Source organism: Pecten maximus, chromosome 19, assembly GCF_902652985.1.
Source record: "Pecten maximus chromosome 19, xPecMax1.1, whole genome shotgun sequence".
NCBI classification, from domain to species: Eukaryota; Metazoa; Mollusca; class Bivalvia; order Pectinida; family Pectinidae; genus Pecten; species Pecten maximus.
The window spans coordinates 17,570,675-17,592,125 of record NC_047033.1 but is presented as its reverse complement, the minus strand read 5'-3'; the positions used below and the strand labels follow the sequence as shown (position 1 = coordinate 17,592,125).

The following is a 21,451-nucleotide window of genomic DNA, read 5'->3' as shown; positions in this document are numbered from 1 at the left end:
ATAATATCACACAAATATGGCATATAGGAGGCATTTGAAACATAAAAAGTGCGCTTATTAGACAATATCAATTAAACATATGTTCTACCGCTGAGTTTGGGATAAAAGATACATATTCAAGAAAAGGCCCCAAACACTCTAGGTTAACAATTTGTCTTTAGAACGTTCTACTTAGTATGACCGCCTAAAGGTATGATATAGGAACGATTTTAATGAGTATAATGCCCCTTAAATGCCATATTTATGTAATATTATTCATAGCCACCATTTGCATCTCAAAGTTAAAACAAAATGAGTGTTTATACGTATATCAGATTAAATCCTATCTTCAGACATAGAGACTTGTAAGCATAAAAGCATGGCTGTTTTCAGGTTTGCTTAATCGGCAAAAGTTCCGGCCTATCACAAGGAGACTTAACACGAACATACCGCAGCCTCCCAAAACAAACATACGCACTCAACACACGCATGTATGTCGCACGCACGGGAGGCCGTCCTTAGATGTTAATAGGACGTTAAACAAACTAAACCAAACCAAACCGTTATTCGTGTGACTTAGACTTGTTCCCTTTTATACATCCGCGTCCACAAAGTAACTCTTTAGAAGAAACTGTTTGCATCTACAGCAAATTGGTGATGATCTTAAAGAAAATGCATACCAAAATCGTGTATATAATTCAACCGTATTGTATCTAGATGACCCTTAATCAATGATGCACTTGCCTATTTAACTACAGTAATTACGTAATTAAATTTCTTAACTAAGAACGTAGATTGCACAAAACCGCTTCAAGCATAATTTCTTTTCATTTAAACGAAAAAACGAATCAGATCATATTCTCTTTTAAGCATTTTGTTAAAAAGAGAAAAAAAAATTTCTGAGCAAATGATCTATCGTTGTCCCTTTATCCGGGGTGACCCGTTATTTTGTAACATGCAGAAAACACTTTATCTCGCGTCAGTAAGTTTTTATTCTTCTCTTCCGGAAGTCAGAGTCCCGATCTCAATTACAAAATCGACTGCTGTCCGGAATTTATAAACAAAGTACATAATTGAAGTTTAAACGGATTGGATAACTTTCCGGAATGAATAATTAATTATTTCGGTATTCCCAACCAGTGATATCATTTTATATAACACTATCAAATGTTCATATCCCACCTAATCAAAATTATTGAGCGTATAGAGAGCTTTATCACACATCCATAACCCTTCCCAAAGATCAAAACTTTACCATTTGCGCAAAAAGTGTTGTTTTTTGACTTTGATTTGTTTCGCTCCAATGACTTGTTGAACAGTATTGGCATAACACACCGTCCTGTTACACTCCAAATATAAATGTACACATGTATCTGGTGAGTCAACATAACGACTTACAGGCTAACCTTGATAGATCCGTACTTAAATCCAGATCGGTAGTGGAGTCATATCACGGACGATTCAAGTAATGGTTATTTTTCAAAATACAGGTTTCCTCGAACTGTTTCATTGATGTGATCAAGGTACTTGTTAAAATAGTATCATCCTGTCTTAAAGGAATCGGAGAACCCATATATATTAGAACAACAGAAAGCCGCAAATGATAGGGCTTTGGCCGACAAAATGAAGGCACGCTGAAGTGTTCACAACATCTTACCTCAGGGTGTGAAAGATGAGGCCGGTCATACCAGAAGGGCCAAGTCACTACTTAAGGCATTTTGAACCTATATCTAGAGTCGGCCCAGACAAAATTAACTGTTAAGACTATTTAGAAAACCTACAGTAATAATAAACAATTTAGCCGTATTTCATATAAGATACATACATGTGTGTATTCAGTATAGAATCTGATAAATGAAGAATAGCTAACATTACTCAGGAGTGCTTAACCTGTATGTGATGCCGGTGACCCGGTTCAAAATTGCAATACGAATCGGATGTTAGCAATGATGCGAACAGCTCTACGACAAGCTTTGAAGGGAGAGAGAATAAAGAAAGAAAGAACGTGGGAAAAGAAAGCCGCTTAAAGCATGTCGCACGAAGTGTCTGTGGTTAGTTAGTCCATTCAGCAAAGGAACGTGATTGACAGATATGCAAAACACATTACATCACACATATTCACAAGTAAAACGAAACAGACACACGTTTTCATAGGAAAGGGGCACCTTTCTAAAATTTGGGATTCATCCAGCGCCAATGTCAACTGTGCGACGTTTATTGGAGGGTTCGCCTTACGTCTTATCCTTCTGTCCAACTCAACCTATGAATGTTATAACGGATGGGGTCAGATAAACCAGAAATTTGACGAGGATTGAAGGCACTAAATTTGGATGAATTTTCACAGAAGACATATCTTTCCATTAAAACATTATTACAGTGTATAACATTTTTGATTTCCTGTAAATCGGGAAATTTCTAACTTTTTCATTTCAGTATATTTTCCTAAAATTCATATAGATATGTAGGTTCCCTTAGTTCCTGCTTAGCGCTGAGAATGTTTTAGCAGGGACCACTGGTTATCATGTGACCAGGTGAGGTGTCGGCCACAGCTATACAGTGGTTCGTCCTACTTCCAAAATGCTGGTATTTAAGCAAGAGAAGCAACAATCATTTGAGATATTTTTATGTCTCATGAGGAAGGTTATTAGCTCCGTCACATGGATGAAAATGTCTTCAAATTGGCCGTGTTAATGCAAATATTCTATTTTCTTATATATGAAGTCAGGTGTATCCGATATTCATTGATATGCCGGAAAATTCCATTGGAACAATCAAACTTATCTTTTTGAGAATTTGACTTGACCAGTATTGGAATAAGAGATAACATGTTCTGGTTAATTGCCGGTTGTCCGTCAGTAGCCCTATCATCAAAAGATACCATCCTTACCTAATTGTGTTGGCAATCAATACCAAACCCTATCGTATTGTTTTCTATTAAACACTTTTTTCAAAGTAATTTAAATCTATATCATATTCAAGATTTCTTTATCGCCTTTTATCAAGTTCTATGATGTAATTGAATTAATGTCATTGGTCCGAATTATAACATTTTTTTACCCGCACACATATTTTGAGCCCTTGGATCAGCCCTAAGCTCAAAGGCGTCCTCACACAGAAAGATTATCTTTTGAATTAGAACATATGTGATCATTATCACTAATTTACCGGCAAAACCAAAATAATCAATGGAAAAATTCAGACGCCATTACGATCTCCTTGTGTTCATTAATAACCGGAATGTAAATATTAATCCAGACCGATGTGTATATTATGTTTACCAGTTCTTCACTTTCCGACTTTATATAAATGGATAAGTGATGCCTGTCTGGTTTAATTAGATGACGAATATTTACCTATACTCTCGTGGTTATATTTGTGATGCATCATCCATGAAATGGAAATCATTCAGTCCCATTTCTCTGTGTGCTGTCTGTACAGTAATTAAATACCATCAAGCAGATTTTAACGCGCACCTGTGTAAAAAACGATTATGACAAAAAAGCGATATTAATTAATCATGAAGTATAAACAGATACATAGTTTGTTGCTAGCACTGTATCTATGTAATGAAATTGATAATGAGAGTAGGGAAGGGCACATTATCAAATAATTCATTACTACTTTGGTAAGAGGAGCCTATTAGTTCTGGCGTGTATTGGGAGATCGACTATATTAAACGATTATATATATAGACTGCTCCTGTAAATCTACAAAATATGATAAGCAAATATGTGATATTCATAGTAATCAACGAAAATGGACAAATTGGACTTTGAAAAATCACTAATATTCCTGTTTAAAGCAGACACTAGGGACAGTGTGATTCCCAATGCCTTAAAATGTGTAAAGCTTTATACAGAAAGCTGTAACGTGACAATATAGATTTGATAAGACACATCAAATTGCTGAAACGAAAAGAATTCGGTATAATTAATGTTTATTAACGCAAATACTTCATTCAGTTAAAACGTCAACATTCAGGCCAGAAACCTCCGATTTAAAGACCGAAATCCCATTAAATTAATCGCAAAGCTCCCTTACTGGACCCCGATAAATGAAGTATTTATATGTTAACGTGTTCCCGTCAGAGTTGTCGTAGGTACGGTGTTACATTTGGTTTTCCTTGTTTTTTTAGCATTGTTATATTACGATGATTAACTGTGTATGACATACGTTTTTAATGGTCTTTCCTTTACAGGATGTCCGCTCACAAAAGCTGTCCACATCAGGTTGGTTTACATTGGTAAGTTATTGTGTTGTTCTATTTTGTCACGCCTTTAGGTTAACCCTTTACTGCCATGTTAGTTAGTTAGTTAAAATGCTTAACGGCCCATCAGCACTATAAAGGTCATAGGGCCAAAACCTTGATTAAAAATACGAGCAAAAAGGGGAAGAGACAAAATGACAAAACAACGAAACATGTAAAAATGTAGATATATATTGGTACATTCACGATAAGTTTAAAATGTTTGATGATACAGGTCTATCTAATGGTTATTTGTTGTTTTGTTTACTCGTGACCGTTCTTGATGTAACAACATGTTTTAAACGAACTTTTTCAAGTACATAGATGGCTTAACACTGTAGCCTGATAAAACACAATGTACATCACCCAGAAGTTTATAGCCGGTTGTAAGGGAGAATACTTTGTAACCATTTTGGTTCGAAAGTGGACCAAACTCGACAGGCTATTTAAAAACATTTAAAACTAACAGAAATTCAAATTTAAAAAAGTCTTTCGTCATTTACATTTACTAAATACTAGTAGCATCATTCTGTTGAATGTTAAATTTAATTATAATATACTGAAACGAAAAAGAAACGCAACATGGAAAATTGTGATTAATTTTGTATTAAATATACATATCTGTATAAAAATCGCGGAAATAAACATGCACCCTGCCTAACACCCATACCAATCTTCAAAATCACCCAACTGTGACTAGAGACCTATGCACTTCCGGCGCGGTAAAAACATCAAAAACCGTGCCTGTACAAACATATGCGTTCTTTTTTCATTCAAACCAGTATCAATTCATCACTAACATTGAGCCACATCATCGCCAATACTTTTGCAAACAATAATTCCTTTTACAATTATGCCACGGTTATCAAAGGTTGATAGAGGACGTGCTATAGCGATGCTTCTGGCAGGGAACACGCAACTTCACGTCGCTCGACAATTCAGAGTTCACAAATCGACTATTAGTCGATTAGTTTCACGTCTTAACGCAACAGGAAGAGTCGATGACCAGCCGAGATCAGGACGTCCACGCGTAACGTCGCGACGTCAAGACCGGGTTCTTAGGTTGGCACACCTGCGTAACAGGAGATTAACGGCCGCTGAAACGGCAAGGAATACGATTGGTAATCATAACCGTCGAATTCATCCCCAAACAGTGATCAACAGACTGCGTGAGGCTAATTTGCGTGCAAGGCGACAGTACGTTGGTTTACCACTAACACCGCAACGTCGAGCACGTCGTATGCAATGGGCAACGGCACATATGCCCAGACGTTTTCCTATGAGACGTTGGAGGTCTATGCTCTTCACCGATGAATCTCGATTCACGTTATTTCGAGCAGATGGCCGTCAACGTGTGTACCGGCGTCGAGGCGAACGTTTTGCTGACGCCTGTGCTTTGGAACACGACCGATTTGGGGGTGGATCAGTTATGGTTTGGGCGGGAATCTCCCATGGTTTGAAGACGCCTTTGGTGATAGTCAATGGGAATTTAACGGCCGTACGCTATCGGGATGAGATCCTTAGGCCCCACGTTGTGCCGTTTGTTAGGCAGCATCATCTAACCTTTCAGCAAGATAACGCGAGACCACACGTTGCAAGAGTCTGTAGAGACTTTCTTGCGACACAGAATATTGTTCCTATAGATTGGCCTCCATATAGCCCCGACCTGTCCCCAATCGAGCATTTGTGGGATGAATTAGACAGAAGAATTCGAAATCGCCGTAACCCCCCAAATACCCTCCCTCAGTTAGCAAATGCACTCGTCCAAGAATGGAATAACATTCCAATACGGAAAGTCAATGAGCAAATATGAAAGCAAACAATCCACCCATTTGCGTTGGTATAACCACTTGTTATCCGTATCGATATGATTTGTATTCTATGAAAAGAATAACGGATGTGTGGTATGTTTGTGTCCGTATCCTGATTGATGTCTGCTGTTTATATACACTGTTTACGTTAAAAATCTGAAAAATAAAAGATAAAAATGAATCAGTATCTAACATTTCATACCATATTTTATAATCGATTTTGGGGAACTCCGAAGAACTAACTTGATAATATTGCAATGAGGTACATGTATATGCATTATATAGCATGAACGTAACTTAATTTATAATTTGTTAAAGTAAATTCACCAGAGTCTCCCTTGACAATGCCTCACTTTTGGCCTTTAGTTGAGCGTTCGCCCCTGTGAGGAAGGCTTTGGGTTCTGCCCCCTGGCCGAGACATACCAGAGTCTTTAAAAATGGTAGTTGCTACTCCTGCTTAGCGCTCAGCATATTGGGAGTGGGACGACTGGTTGGCCCGTTGTCAGTATAATGTGACCGGGTGAGGTGTGCTACTAGGTGTCTTCGGCAGTATGCTTCAGTGAGGTAGCACTATAAATCGGCAAAAGTTCCGGCCTATCACAAGGAGACTTAACACGAACATACCGCAGCCTCCCAAAACACACATACGCACTCACCACACGCATGCATGTCGCACGCACGGGAGGCCGTCCTTAAATGACCTTAGCTGTTAATAGGACGTCAAACAAAATAAACCAAACCAAACCGAGATGATAAAAAAATTAAACAGCAATGGCGATATTAAAGCGCTATGAAGCTTTAAACTTTATGCGATTATACAATTTTACATGTAAATGTAGTCTGGCGTAACAATGAAAGCACTCCTCAAGAGCACACTTTTGTGTTTGATGTCAGATCAGTCGACGAATCGTTGTGACCTATGTCAATGGCCTTTTGTTCGCCGTCGTGCGTTTTGCGTCGAGCGCTTACTTTCAATTTTGAACAAGATAACGTATGTACAACTGAACGGATTCTCTGGAAACTTGGTATGCAGCCTTATATTGAAAAGATCTCCGAGGAGTTCCAACAAATGTTACATACAGTTTCGTTTGGTTTATTTTGTTTAACGTCCTATTCACAGCTAATGTCATTTAAGGACGGCCTACCGTGCGTGCGACATGCATGCGTGTGGTGAGTGCGTATGTGTGTTTTGGGTCTCCTTGTGTCTCATTTTGATTGGCCGGAACTTTTGCCGATTTATAGTGCTACATCACTGAAGCATACTGCCGAAGACACCCAGCAGGACACCCCACCCGGTCACATTATACTGACAACGGTCCAACCAGTCGTCCCACTCCTAATATGCTGAGCGCTAAGGAGGAGTAGCAGCTACCATTTTTAAAGACTCTGGTATATCTCCGCCAGGGGACAGAACCCAAAGCCTTCCTCACAGCGGCGAACTAAAGGCCAAAAGTGAGGCATTGTCAAGGGAGACATTAGGAAGAAGAAAGTTGTTCTGAAAGAATAGAAAAGATAAGATTCCAAATTTAGTCGCCTCTTACGATCATGCAATGGGGACAGCAGGTACAATTAAAACGCCTTACCTGCAGGGCAGGTCACATACAGGTATACGGCCCTTTACTAGCATTGATCATTGTGAACAAGATCACTTGAGTAAATATGAAAATATCTGTTATGTAGCCGTGTGCTTAAAAAAAAGTTTCGGATCGTGACTGACAGTAAAATGGTAATTTTCAGTTTTATTACCATAGGGCTTTGTGAGCATAGCTTGCAATTTTGAATGCTGTGAGCTTCATGTCAATAAGAACGTTACAGTTAAGCCTTTTCCAGTTTGGGTCAAGGGTCATGATATTGAACCAATTTTATAAGATATTGGGATGAATTTACCTCCCCGTCTATATGTTGAATTTGTTAACGTTCTTTTTATCACTCCCTTCCTTCTGGACACGTGTCAACCCTAAAACGACTATGACAGCTTTATACTCAGCACTTGGCATTGCTATTATTCAATCATCACCTCAAGGCCTTTTGTATGTTTTAAAGTAGGTGAGTATATATGACCATTAAGAATATTGCATAAATCTAAATCAAATAAAATATTATGGTGTACATTATCATTCAGTTACATCAAATTTGAAGTTTATGATGCGTCAGCAGGTACGGTATTGCAAAAACAAGTAATTTGATATTAATTTTACCTAGTTTGAACGCAAACAAAAAACTGTTCTGAGCGTACAAACAGGTCCGTCAACAATTGTGAATACAAAAGAAAACGACGCACGCGCCATGAATATTGCTATAAGAATGTCGTACAACAAAAGCAACGCTACTGAGTGGTAACGTAACTTATGATACCTAGAGGCATAACATGTCCTGTGATACCTTTTTTATACCAGGTATTTCGGGATTTTTTTTTGGCAGGTATGTATTTCTTTTTACGTCTGTCTGAGTTTGATTTGACCTCCATTACTAACTGCCTGTTGGCAGTATTGTTCAGGGTTTTTGTTTTTGTTATTTTTATTATTTGCAAATTGGAATGAACTAAGAACAAATAGTCAGAATTGGATGATTAGAGAACTATTTTTTATTGTTACCATAGGACCATTGTTTCTCAACAAAGCTATTTATATTTCGTATCGAGGCCAAGGCTATGTAATATGAGTATAATCTGCCGACAAAAGCATGTGGAGTCTACGATCACGCTAGTGAAGTTACATAAAGGTGCAAACTATGCCGATTGTGGTCACGCACGACCGAACATCACGGTACAAGCTAACACAAACACCTCGCTTAGAGAAGTTACCTCGCCACGTCCATTAACAAACAATATGCGTTTAAATTGTATTCATTTAAGAATACCTTACAATCATATATCCACGATATAAAGTCATATTCCATTAGCCACTGCATCACTTCTCATAGGAAAAACTCAACTCTTGTATAAATAAATTTGCTTATATTTATTGGTAACTAGTGATAGGTATACGCCGACATATTTTACGAATACTCGAACTCAAACTCTCATTCACACATTACAACATCATGTATTTACTATAGACCTTAAATTCACCCACTATGAAAATCATAAAAATTATGAAATGCAATACATATATTTTACCAATTAATCCTGTATACATGTATACCATCTTATAAAAAAAATATAAAAATAAGCAATTACTTCGATCTCGGGATATTATGTACGTATACACGTGTGTCGCCTCTGATCTACCCTCGCTGAATGACACACGTTATACCTAACACTGTCAACTGCACGTGCAAATACCATGGCGCCACCTATGAGAAAACTCGCAAACTAAGGGAAACTAATTTCCGTCTAATTCGCTCCGCTCAAACCACGGAAATTGTATTTCCCTTAGCAACTGCATCACTTCTCATAGGAAAAACTCAACTCTTGTATAAATAAATTTGCTTATATTTATTGGTAACTAGCGATAGGTATACGCCGATGAATCCAAAAGAACGGGAAACGCGAAAAATATGTATAACATTATCAACCTTAACTTTTAGAAACAAGCAGTTCTCTCACAAAAGGAATCTTTAACATAACCAGTTTTAGCGTTTTCACTTGTGTCGTTTAAAAAGTATATCTCCTATTCCTCGATTGGCAGCTGCAGTAGCTCCCCCAGAACGCAAAGAATGTAGACAATATTTGGATATATCGTTTACGTGGGGCCTGAAAGCTTCTATGAACAATTCACGTAAAAGTAGTATAAGACATCACTTTTTTTTATCATTCCTTAACTTATAACCATCTTTCAAAGCACTCAAATTACACAAATGCACATCATCACTCTCATCCACACCAAGCCATTCAAAATAACGTTCAATATTTACAACTGGACACAACTTGGTCCCTGTCCGTGAAATCACAATCCAAGCACCATCTCGGTACTTATCAGTCTTACTAGATTCTATAAACACGCGCATATGGGTGGAATCCGTTACAATGTCAGACCGTTTAATTTTCAATAACTCTTCACTTCGTAGGAATCCCGCGTATCACAATAAACAAGCACATATGATACGTTGATTTTTAATGTTGCCCTCCATGTAGAGAAAATCAAACATATCACTCAACATACGAATGGTTACAGGTTCCATGTTAATCACAGGACGAGCCAATTTCCGTTTGCCAGCCTCCAAAATATTTAGTTTAAACAATATTTTATTCAATATCTACATGTCATATATATGATACATAATAATAAAAGGATTCAGAAAAAAGTATGAAAATACTTATTTAAATCTGTCTCCTTAAATAACAGATTGGCGGGTGACAACACTGTATAGCCATTTATCAGTCAAATAGTATAACTTAAAAACAAAACTATTTTTGAGAGAGGGAGAGAGAGAGAGAGAGATGTAATGGGACCTAGTGATACTATAGGTACTACAATAATCATAATGACATAATAAAACATAGTAATATAATGTAAATATACAGCACTAGTGACCTCTTGGGACTCGTTAAATGGCACTATTAATTTAAAAAACGTTTGGTTTTTAAAATATAAAGTTGGATGCAATGGAAAATATTTTCATTCTCTGTAATCGATAGATTTGGATCTCCGTATAGGAGCATATCAAAAGTGTAGTCTATTGGTAGATCTACAAAACATTCGTTTCTTACAATGGTATAGTTTGGACAAGACAATATAAAGTGTTCAGTGGTTTCATACGCTTGTCTACATGAACATACAGGGCTATCAATAAGATTACGACTAAATAGATGGGCATTTAGAGAGCTGCAATTCATCCTCAATCTAGCATGATGAACCTGATCAGAACGTTTCCCATAACTATAATAAGGTAGCACACCACAGTAAGACAGCCTGGCCATGGGCAATTTTTTTGTTAAGCAAATAACTCCTGTATTATGATATGTATAAAAAATGAAAAAATAAATGTACACTATAATTGGTATATCCAGTATGAAGTAGTACATACAGGCTTCACATTTATTAAAACAAAAATCAATAAATTGGTTCCGGATTTTAAATATCCGGATTTTCCGAACGTGTGTTTACACAGGAAATTTAGTTTCGCCTACAGCGCAAAATGGAAGCCCACAGAAAAGGTAAGATAGCGGAAAAACTTAATTTACAACATATGTCCAAACAAGATTAATTCTGTCTTTGGGATAGAGATATTTAACTTTAAATAGGTTTCAGAAAAAAAATTGTGTAGAGAATTGTGCCATTTTGGGTCAAATATCATAATATTTTGCAATTTTTGAGAATTTTTTAAGCTGTTACCATGGTATTCACAGCTCTAAAAATCACAGAAAATATCAGTTTACTTATCCTTCAGAGCTCTATTAAAATTGCAAATGTTGTACAGATTTCAAATATATATACTTTATTAGAGGTTATATGTAAGGTTAACTGGCAATGTTTACATATCTAAAGCATGTGCCATATTTTTCAGAATTTGGCATTTTTACTGTACACTGCTACCTTATAAGGGCTGAAAAATGTTATTTTTTGGAAATTGTGCTTAATTATGCTTGATTAAGCTTCATTTTAGTTCATTATTGCTCAAAAATGCATAAAAACAATTTAAAACTTGTTTATTATCTGGCTTGTCATATTAGAGGAATCAAGGGAGGTAACTCGCATATTTACCCATTTTAAGGGTGGGTTAATTAAGCATAATGTTAATGAGTCAGTGTAAATTGAAAAGATATTCTATGTTTTATAACAAACCCAAAATAACTTATTGGGTATCTAACAAACCATATAGACTGAATTCTGGTTTGTTTTACCTGATTTATTACCCCGTATCCATGGAAACTATTACAGTAAGTGTTATTTTTTGAAATATTTGGTGAAACCATTATTTTCAATTTATTTATACATTGGTAAGCATGTAATTTCAATTGATGGAGTGTACGGTTGATACAATATTGTCAATTATTGTCACTTCCTTCGGTAAAGCAGAAAAAAATAGCATTTTCCGCATAAAATGGGATCAGCGGACACTTTCATATGATCATTGGTACATATCTGAATTACCGGGGTAGAAACAGATGACTGTGATGTCATAGGCATGACATTTTGAAATCTTGGATGTCATGTCATGATTTATCAGTTAGAATATTGCATGTGTTGCTAAGCTGAGGTTTGGAAAGGAATTTGGTTATTTATTATGACACCATTGAGTATTTATGACGTCATAGATACCATCTGATGACATCATAGTTACTGATGACGTCATGGTAACTATGACGTCATATTACAAGGCAAAATTTGATAGTTGTATAGTATTTTTTGCTTGATTACATGCACAGAGACTCAAAGTACCACATTCAACTCAAAACACAACTTTATTCAAGAGATATACAGAATTATGGGAGTTTTCATCTTTAAAATTACCTCCCCTTATTACTGGATTGGGAGAAAAAGTTGTCAAAATACACCTCTCAGGGAAATCAGCAATACTCGGTGATGATTAAAGATACACAGAAACCCGATATGTCATTTTGTTCGTCGGAACATATTCTAGACATTCATGGGGTTTTTAGTAAAATTAGAATTAACAAAAGTGATGTATAAGGTAGCACACCACAGTAAGACAGCCTGGCCATGGGCAATTTTTTTGTTAAGCAAATAACTCCTGTATTATGATATGTATAAAAAATGAAAAAATAAATGTACACTATAATTGGTATATCCAGTATGAAGTAGTACATACAGGCTTCACATTTATTAAAACAAAAATCAATAAATTGGTTCCGGATTTTAAATATCCGGATTTTCCGAACGTGTGTTTACACAGGAAATTTAGTTTCGCCTACAGCGCAAAATGGAAGCCCACAGAAAAGGTAAGATAGCGGAAAAACTTAATTTACAACATATGTCCAAACAAGATTAATTCTGTCTTTGGGATAGAGATATTTAACTTTAAATAGGTTTCAGAAAAAAAATTGTGTAGAGAATTGTGCCATTTTGGGTCAAATATCATAATATTTTGCAATTTTTGAGAATTTTTTAAGCTGTTACCATGGTATTCACAGCTCTAAAAATCACAGAAAATATCAGTTTACTTATCCTTCAGAGCTCTATTAAAATTGCAAATGTTGTACAGATTTCAAATATATATACTTTATTAGAGGTTATATGTAAGGTTAACTGGCAATGTTTACATATCTAAAGCATGTGCCATATTTTTCAGAATTTGGCATTTTTACTGTACACTGCTACCTAAGGAGGGACTGTCGGTGAGTGTCTGTGTAGGTATATTTTCAGGCTACTAAGGGAGGGGCTATTTTTAATATCTGGGGGTAGTGAGTTCCACAGGTCAATAGAAGAAGGGAGAAAAGAGTTTTTATAGAAGTTCGTTTTACAGAATGCATTATTTTAAGTTATCAGCATCGCGCGTGTTATATTGATCAACGTCCATTCTGCGTTGAGGGAGTAAATTAGAAAGGTATGGGGGAGTGAGGTAAAAAATCATTTTGTGTACCTGAACAATTTTCTTCACTTTACGGCGATATTGTAGAGTGTCTACAGTTCTTCAAATAATTTAGCATGGCTTGTAAGTTTCGTCCCACCCGTTATAATTCTTGCAGCTTCCAGTTGAATATTTTCTAGAGATTGAGACTGTTGAATAGTAATATTATCCCAGACGATATCCCCATATTCTAGTATGGGCCTGATAAAGGAGAAGTATAAGGTTTGAAGTGAATTCCTATCTATTTTAAATCTGAAACGTCTCAATATGGCTAGTTTATTTGATGCTTTTTTAATCATATAATTTATATGTTCAGACCAAGTACCGTCATGGGAGAGGAATAGCCCTATATGTTTATGATGTTTGACCTCACTAACAGGAACGTTATTCATGAATAATGTGGGGTGACGGGGTTTATTAATTTTCCTTCTCACTAAAAGAGATTCGGTTTTTTCTGGGTTAAACTTAACCAACCACTGTTCAGACCATTCATGTATTTTCCTTAAACAGTCATTCAACATATCAGCACAGTGAGTGGGAGTATCTACTATAGCATACAGAGAAGTGTCGTCTGCAAATAATTTTATTGTGGTGTTGATGCCTTCAACGATATCATTAATACAAATCAAAAACAATAGAGGGCCTAATATTGACCCCTGGGGAACCCCAGCACTAATTTCCATCCATTCGGAAGTCTTACTATTAACAACAACTCTTTGCTTCCTATTATTTAAATAACTTTGAAACCATGATAAAAATCTTCCACCGATGCCTATTTTGCGTAATTTGGAAAGTAAACCCGTATGCCAAACTCGATCCAATGCCTTACTAATATCACAAAAGATCATTCGAATTTCTTTACCTTTGTCTAGTGCTGAATAAATGTCATTAGTAATTGCAATTAACTGATTTACTGTAGAGTCCCCAGCTCTGAATCCAGACTGAGACGGTGATAATAGAGAATTTTCAGTAATAAACTTATAAAGGTACTTAAAAACACATCTCTCCATTACTTTACCTACTATTGAAATTAAAGATATTGGTCGATAGTTTTGAGAAGAGAAGGATCGTCTTTTTTAAACGCAGGGGTAACATTTGCTTATTTCCATGTACTAGGAAAAGATGAAGTGCATATCTGTCAGCCTGATCGAAAGACACATATACATGAACAGGATATTTATTAACCATATCCATCAGAAGATTTTCTCGTAAGTTTGATAAGACAGACTCCCTACAGTCTAGTAGGCAATGGGCGACTGCATCTTCATACGTGCCATTGCACCGAGCACACACTAGCTCACATAAAGGCGGGGTTATCCACATTTTACCCACGGTTTTGCAAATACTATTGAATTTTTGGTGATGTTTTGGAAATGACCAGATGGCAGATGGTACTAAGTCATGATGAAGTTTCCTAAATCTATCAAACTCCGAGGAACCAACAAGCCGAGATTGCCAAGCATGCAATTCCTGACACAGCAGAGTATATTTAACAATGTATTTCCACCGGAACTTAGAAGGAAATTTACCAGAATACAGGAAATTAAATAAAAACTCTTGAATGTCATACTTGTGTAGAATATCCCAAGCATCATTAATAAAACCATAATCGGCTTTGTATACACCGAGGCGTTTTTGATGTAGTCGCAAAAAAAAACCCCAGTTGCTTAGAAGCAAAGTTTCCCTTGGTTCTACACAATGCCCCCAAAAAACGAAGCTTACTTTGATCTACATACAAACGGAGAGACGTCAAGCCTAGCATACCTAGAGCCATATCTGATCTGGTCCTCAGGGGAAAATTCTGAATGAGTTTAGCACAAAGGTGATGAACTGCTTCCAAGCGTCGCTTGCCCTGCAGGTAGGGCGTAAGAATTGTACCTGCTGCCCCCATTGCATGATCGTAAGAGGCGACTAAATTTGGGATCTTATCTTTTCTCTTCTTTCTTAACAACTTTCTTCTTCCTAATGTCTCCCTTGACAATGCCTCACTTTTGGCCTTTAGTTGAGCGTTCGCCCCTGTGAAGAAGGCTTTGGGCCCTGTCCCCTAGCCGAGACATACCAGAGTCTTTAAAAATGGTAGTTGCTGCTCCTTGCTTAGCGCTCAGCATATTAGGAGTGGGAGGACTGGTTGGCCCGTTGTCAGTATAATATGACCGGGTGAGGTGTGCTGCTGGGTGTCTCCGGCAGTATGCTTCAGTGAGGTAGCACTATAAATCGGCAAAAGTTCCGGCCTATCAAAAGGAGACTTAACACTAACATACTGCAGCCTTCCAAAACATACATACGCACTCACCACACGCATGCATGTCGCACGCACGGGAGGCCGTCATTAAATGACATGAGCTATTAATATGATGTTAAACAAAATAAACCTAAGCAAGCCTCTAGGGGCCCGACTCAGCGTTTATACAAAATTAATCTCCCTTCAGCCAAGGGCAACATAGCCAAATTACTCCCTTTTGACCTCGCCACTCGGCGGGTTTTGGTCAGTCCCTTCATTTGAACCATTTAGAATCATCACCAACTAAGGAGACCTTCATTCTGAATTATATCAACAGTGATAAAAAGAATCAATTGTTGACGTACTGCGGACGCCGCGGTAAAATAACCTTGAAAACATTTAGTTAATTATTGGTATATACTAAAACAAATGAGTTGTACTATTTCAATCTATATCTCCTACTTGTGAATATGAAAACACCGTTTGATAATTGTTTTCAGACCTGGACTGACCAACGTTTCAACTGGTCAAACACGACGTATGCCAACATTTCAGACATGTACGTCCACGAAGATAATATATGGCTTCCACAGATTGTCGTTGACAACACGTACGTATTTCTCAATGACCCAGATTTGTTCGGCGGATGTCGACGACAACGCAGAACACGTTTACTCTGCCAGAGAACATGGTCTTATTTTCCTTGTACCCTTTCAATGGTATGCTTTGTTAAAGAACGTAAATTCGTATAAAAGAATTATCTCTATCGGCAAAATCTTCGTTCATTCACTGTTGTCATCTGTTGAAAATAATTTGATTTGGCTTTATTTTGTGTAACACCTAATCAACATTAACTGCCATTTATGTTTAGGTTTGACATTTCAGTATGTTGACACTATAAATGCGTACTACATCAAAAAGTAAAATGATCTGATAGTGTTAACATCATGTTAAAGTAAAAGTCCTAACAATTGTTTGTGTGAATTGATGTATTGAACCACAGGTTACCGTTGATAGTAAGGCAAATGCTCAGCCTCTATGATAAAATGTCCATATGATAAATACTACATTTCAGATTTGACCGAATAATCTCAATGTCTGGATCAAATCTTTTGCTGCATGTGACGTCAGAAGGACTTGTGACATGGCAGCCTCCCGGTCTGTATAATACTCACTGTGCCGTCGACACAACGTGGTTCCCCTTCGATGTTCAGACATGTTCAATATCGGTATGTCATTTACTAATCTTAGCAAATCAGATATATAGGAAACGTGCCATATGACCGCTGTGGATATTTCTGATGGGATGGATCTACATACAGTTATGTCTTCATAAAAAAATATCCGAGACGTGGATTGATCAATATACTTGTATATATTTATTCGAGATATCCGAGGTATATAATTAAATAAAACATTGTTGAAAATGATTTTGGTCTGTGTACAACAAGTAATAGAATCGTTACAAAATGGATTTAGATTACCAAAATATATTACACAGGATTTTCAAAACGATGTAAATAATCCATTGAATGTTGTTTGTAACACAGGTGTCCGGCTGGCCGTACGATGTGGAGGATATTACGATAACAAACAATGTGTCAAAGTTTTTAACCAGTGACTATCGTTTGAACGGAGAATGGCAGCTTTATTGGACGTTTGTATCACCCATGGCAACTGGCGATCGCACACGTCTCAACTTTGTCCTGAAGCTGGAAAGACGATATGCATTCTACGTCATGAATGTTATCGTTCCGGTTCTGCTGACGTCACTCTTGACACCTATGGTTTTCAAGCTGCCTTCGGAGTCTGGAGAACGTGTATCCTTCATTCTGACGGTTGTTCTTGCTCTGGAGGTCCTGCTGACTGTTGTGTCTGCCCACATGCCAGCAACATCGCTCCATACGTCAGTCATGGGTAGGTTATCAGACCCTTAAGGAGGTAAAGCATACCGCTATTGTCCATATCTTCACAAAGATGCGATGAACATATATAATATAAACAAAGAGGAAAAAGCGATTTTACTAAATCATGTATTCTCTACAGTTCTGTTTGGTAGTAATTGGGAAGCTTTATAAGTCTCATTGCAAAACACACGTCTTTGTGTAATATGAAGTTATCCAACGCTGATTGATATGTCTAACTGCTCCGTTTTCACTTATCCCTATTCTGAATTTGTGAACGTGATACCGCTACGTTAGTCGTTATTATTCTTGTACTTTTTCAGGGGTATTCGTATCAATATACTCTGCCCTCATTTCGAGTACTAATTACATCTTAGTTGACACATTATTAACAAAACCTCTGTTTTTTTTATATGCTTGTTATATTTATGCATGTTGTCTATCAATTAGATTTGTTTTCCCGTCACTAGAGGTATCCCATAACTAATCAGGCAAATAGATTCTGTTTCTCTCCTGAACAAAGTTCCCGGAGAAAATGTGTTTCTTAGGTTTGTAGCTGTTTTTCTGAGAAAAGAGAATATGAATTGGAACTTTCGATATACGAGAATAAAGAATAGGATCTTGAGAGTTAAAATATAAATCCTACTAAAAATAAGATGACGTAGGATTCCAGGTGTAAAAAGGTAGAAATTCCCCAGATGTTTTTTTCCCACTCCACTTTTATTATTAGGGTTACTGTCTTTCAAGTACTTGTGTGCTCTTTATATGCTATTAAACACACCCGATAACATCAGGTTTCAGCTAGTGAAATCGTAAAACTTTTAAATTTGATACATATTTCGCATCATTTGAACTTCAAATGAGCGTTTGAGGGATGGAGTCGCTGGTAAAAACATAATTTTGCAAAATAATTAGTTGTGTGAGACCTACAGTTCTTCCAGATGCCATCTTTTCTTTATTCATAACCGATATGCACAGCTTTTAATATTCAAATCTTATCTATCTATTGTAGAAGTGTACTTAGTGATGGTACTAAGTATATCTGGATTAGCTGTAATACTGACAGCACTACTGCTCAAACTTTACCACAAAGGGGACGACGCAGCACTACCAAAAGGCACCCGGTTGGTGCTAGAATTTCACAAACTCATAACTAGACGAACAGCGACTAAAACAACTAAGAGAAAGCCTAGTCTGGCTATAGACAACGCTGACTCCAAACCGTGCAATGAAACCACAGAAGAATCCTTGCCAGGAAAACTAACGAATAATTATGTAATGGAAGAATTTGATAAGGTCGACGCCGTTAAGACTCATGAAAGGATTACATGTCGAGAATTTAGCAATATTCTTGACGATATCTTGTTCTGGGCTTTTTTCTGCCTAACGTTGTTATGTACCTTCGTTTTTATGCTGGCAATGGGGTTTGGAGGATCTTAATTGCGGTTGACAACTTCCTTTTTGTAAAATGTAATAGCAAGATAATTCTTTTGATAAATCATCAAAGACGAAAACAACAATATGAAGTAATTTGATATAACAGTTTCTGTTCCGGAATGTTTTGTAGGATATTTAAAGGATTTTTCGTATTTAAAAAGAATCACATCGGTGTTACTTGCGTCAGAAATACAAATATTACATATGAATGATATAAGATAAAAGTCAGAAATGATATTAATTTACATATATAATAATAGTATTTCTTGTATCAAGACTGTCTACCGGCTGCATGGTTATTTGCACAAAACACCAGTTATTGTGACATGTATACTCTAGATACAACACCAGTTACTGTGGCCCTATATGTACACAGTAGACACAACACGATCTACTGTAGCTTATATATGTACACAGTTGACGAAACACCAGATACCGTGGCCCTGTATGTACACAGTAGACACAACACGATCTACTGTAGCTTATATATGTACACAGTTGACGAAACACCAGATACCGTGGCCCTGTATGTACACAGTAGACACAACACGATCTACTGTAGCTTATATATGTACACAGTTGACGAAACACCAGATACCGTGGCCCTATATGTACGCAGTTGACGCTGTACACAGTAGACACATCACGATCTACTGTAGGCCTATATGTACACAGTAGACACATCACGATCTACTGTAGGCCTATATGTACACAGTAGACACATCACGATCTACTGTAGCTTATATATGTACACAGTGGACACAACACCAGTTACTGTGACCCTATATGTACACAGTAGACAGACACAAAACGATCTACTGTAGCCTATATACTGTGGCCCTATATATGTACTTAAGGATTAACATCAATTATTTTTTCTGTTATACAGTCATAACAGAACAAACTGGAGTGTACTCTAAATAAACCGCGAAGCGGTTTATTAAGAGAGTACACTCCAGTTTTTTATGTTATGACTGTATAACAGAAAAAATAATTAATGTTAATTCTTATAATTTAATTTCGTCTTATACACACCAAGATATTTCACTTTCTTTGGCGAATTCTTTTCTGTGATAAATTATTACGCAACGTCATCAGCCAATCAAAAATGACGTTACATTTCGCAACGTCAAAAATTTTGTTATGGAGGTATAACAAAATTATTTCAGCCAATGAAAATGCGTGTTTCATACAAAATTAAATTATACAGCAGACAGACACAACACGATCTACTGTAGCTTATATATGTACACAGTTGACACAACACCAGATACCGTGGCCCTATATGTACACAGTTGACGCTGTACACAGTAGACACATCACGATCTACTGTAGGCCTATATGTACACAGTAGACACATCACGATCTACTGTAGGCCTATATATGTACACAGTAGACAGACACAACACGATCTACTGTAGGCCTATATGTACACAGTAGACACATCACGATCTACTGTAGGCCTATATGTACACAGTAGACACATCACGATCTACTGTAGGCCTATATGTACACAGTAGACACATCACGATCTACTGTAGGCCTATATGTACACAGTGGACACATCACGATCTACTGTAGGCCTATATGTACACAGTAGACACATCACGATCTACTGTAGGCCTATATGTACACAGTGGACACAACACCAGTTACTGCGGCCCTACATATGTACACAGTAGACAGACACAACACGATCTACTGTAGCTTATATATGTACACTGTAGACATCACCAGCTACTGTGGCCCGATATATATATATATATAATAGACATAATACTAGCTCCTGCTAGCCTATATGTGCATAATAGACACCATGCTGTCCGAGGGCACTCTGCACTATGGGGTACCAGGCCAGCTAGCTGCCAACAAATCAAACAAGCACCGGGGCATAACGGCACGGTCACCTATATCAGAGCTGAACACATTCGAAGATGATTAAATTCGGTGCAAAATTCGCATCGACCCAGTAACAAAAGCTAGCATATGGTATACATATACAATTCAATGTGAGAATTGAAAAGTGTACATTAACATCAATGCGATAATCAAGGCACTTGCATATCAATATCATTACAATAACTGTCCATGTCTGACCAGACATTTAGCTACTTTCAAAAGAAATCAACAGAGTGCAGTTTTCAATATTTGATTGAGTTGAGTACGGTAGGATATTTATTTTTAAGTTTTAAAAACATTAGCAGTAAGACACCATCGACGTACACAATGTCGACAAACAGAAATATACATGTATATCGGAGAGGTCACACCACTCGTCGTACAAATGTATAATAATTTGACACCATCCCTATTTACATTGCCGCCCATATACATATCAGGATATTTTAGTAGTGCTGTAACGATACATCGATACGTATCG

At 37.0% G+C, this 21,451-nt stretch overlaps 1 protein-coding gene across 1 annotated transcript; it reads left to right on the top strand.

Moving 5' to 3' along the window:
* The first annotated feature begins 14,913 nt into the window (after positions 1-14,913).
* Positions 14,914-19,263, top strand: LOC117317442 (neuronal acetylcholine receptor subunit alpha-2-like). Its single transcript, XM_033872252.1, has 6 exons — positions 14,914-15,006; positions 15,302-15,367; positions 16,231-16,340; positions 16,806-16,959; positions 17,281-17,647; positions 18,647-19,263. Exons 1-6 carry the CDS (start codon positions 14,914-14,916, stop codon positions 19,072-19,074), a joined length of 1,218 nt encoding a protein of 405 aa, XP_033728143.1. The 3' UTR covers positions 19,075-19,263.
* The last annotated feature ends 2,188 nt before the right edge of the window (positions 19,264-21,451 follow it).